Source organism: Montipora foliosa, chromosome 11 (genome assembly GCF_036669935.1).
Source record: "Montipora foliosa isolate CH-2021 chromosome 11, ASM3666993v2, whole genome shotgun sequence".
NCBI classification, from domain to species: Eukaryota; Metazoa; Cnidaria; class Anthozoa; order Scleractinia; family Acroporidae; genus Montipora; species Montipora foliosa.
Window position 1 is genome coordinate 3955451 of NC_090879.1, and position 1279 is coordinate 3956729.

At 34.9% G+C, this 1279-nt stretch overlaps 1 protein-coding gene across 1 annotated transcript; it reads right to left on the reverse strand.

The window, feature by feature from the left end:
* Positions 1-1182, reverse strand: LOC137976584 (uncharacterized). Its single transcript, XM_068823962.1, has one exon. The coding sequence runs from the start codon at positions 1180-1182 to the stop codon at positions 1-3; it is 1182 nt and encodes a 393-aa protein (XP_068680063.1).
* Positions 1183-1279: the final 97 nt, after the last annotated feature.

The following is a 1279-nucleotide window of genomic DNA, read 5'->3' on the forward strand; positions in this document are numbered from 1 at the left end:
TCAGATGTTTTTTTGAACCTTTAAGGAAAATGCTTTTTTGTTGGTTTTATGTGGTGAGTCATTATAAGTGATTAGATTTACGTCCTGTATACCAAAATCTTCGGTGAATTCTCCATCGTCCATAGCATACGCTAGCACATTTTTCCTGTTTTCGTGTGTGCTTATATGACTCTCCGCTATTTTTTGGTCTGTATATTTATTATTATCGGTACTTGTAGTTGCAATAGCATCATTCACTTGCTTCAATGTTATAACATCTTGATTATTCGTTGCATCTTTCACGTTTTTTATTTGTTGATTGTTCATGTCTAGATTAGAAGTCATTGCATTACTGCCGTCTCGTAAAATGACTTGATTTATATCTGGTTTTTTTCCAACCTCGAAATCGACATAAGCTTTGTTAGTCACATCTCTAGTACCAGTTGGTTGTCCGCAATTTATTATTTTGTTCAAAGGCAAATTCAAATTTCCACTCATTTCTTGAGTACCATCTCGTAACACAACCTGATTGACATTTGGTTTGGCGGCTAATTCAGTATCAATGTATCCTTTATTTACTGCATCAGTCGATTGTGAACCGTTACCAACACTTGTAATTTTATTGTCACGAAAGTCAAAATCACCAGTTACGGAAACTGTCCCATCTCTTTTTAAATAATTGGCAAGATCTGTTTTATCGGCTTTTTGAGACAACTCTGTTTTATCAGCCTTTTGAGTCATAAAATTATCGATGTAAAATTTTGTTGCAGCATCTTTATGATGTATTGGTTCGGCTACCCCCTTAATTCTTTGATCTTGCATATCAATTGGATTTTGTGCTTCAATATTCCCAGTGTTAGTATTCAGATCGACATAGAAGGCTTCAAGTTGTAGATATGTTAATGCATCAGCTGTATTATGTCTTCCAGCTGCCACATTTTCAATACGTCGATTATCCATATTGAGGGCTCCTAACATCTTATTACTACCGTCAACTAGTAATGCCTTATTATCAACGTAACTCTTAGTGGTTGCATCGTCATTCGTTTGCGGTGAAGCTACATTCCTCAGTTTTTTATTTTGAATATCGTAATCACCATCATCTGTTAGTTTAAAACCAACACCAGGCAATCCTTTTACTATTTCAATAATTTTGCCATGCGATATTGTTTCTTCAGGTGATTTACCATTAGAGTAACTCATATATATGGGTTATATTGTTCCATCAAAGTTCATTGTTGTAAATTTCCGTGGCTTATCGATATATATGAAGCTGTAAGGGTCACCAGTTGCTTTTTCG

Coding starts and splice junctions, on each gene's coding strand:
- LOC137976584 (XM_068823962.1), bottom strand. CDS start 1,182: ATGAGTTACTCTAATGGTAAATCACCTGAAGAAACAATATCGCATGGC.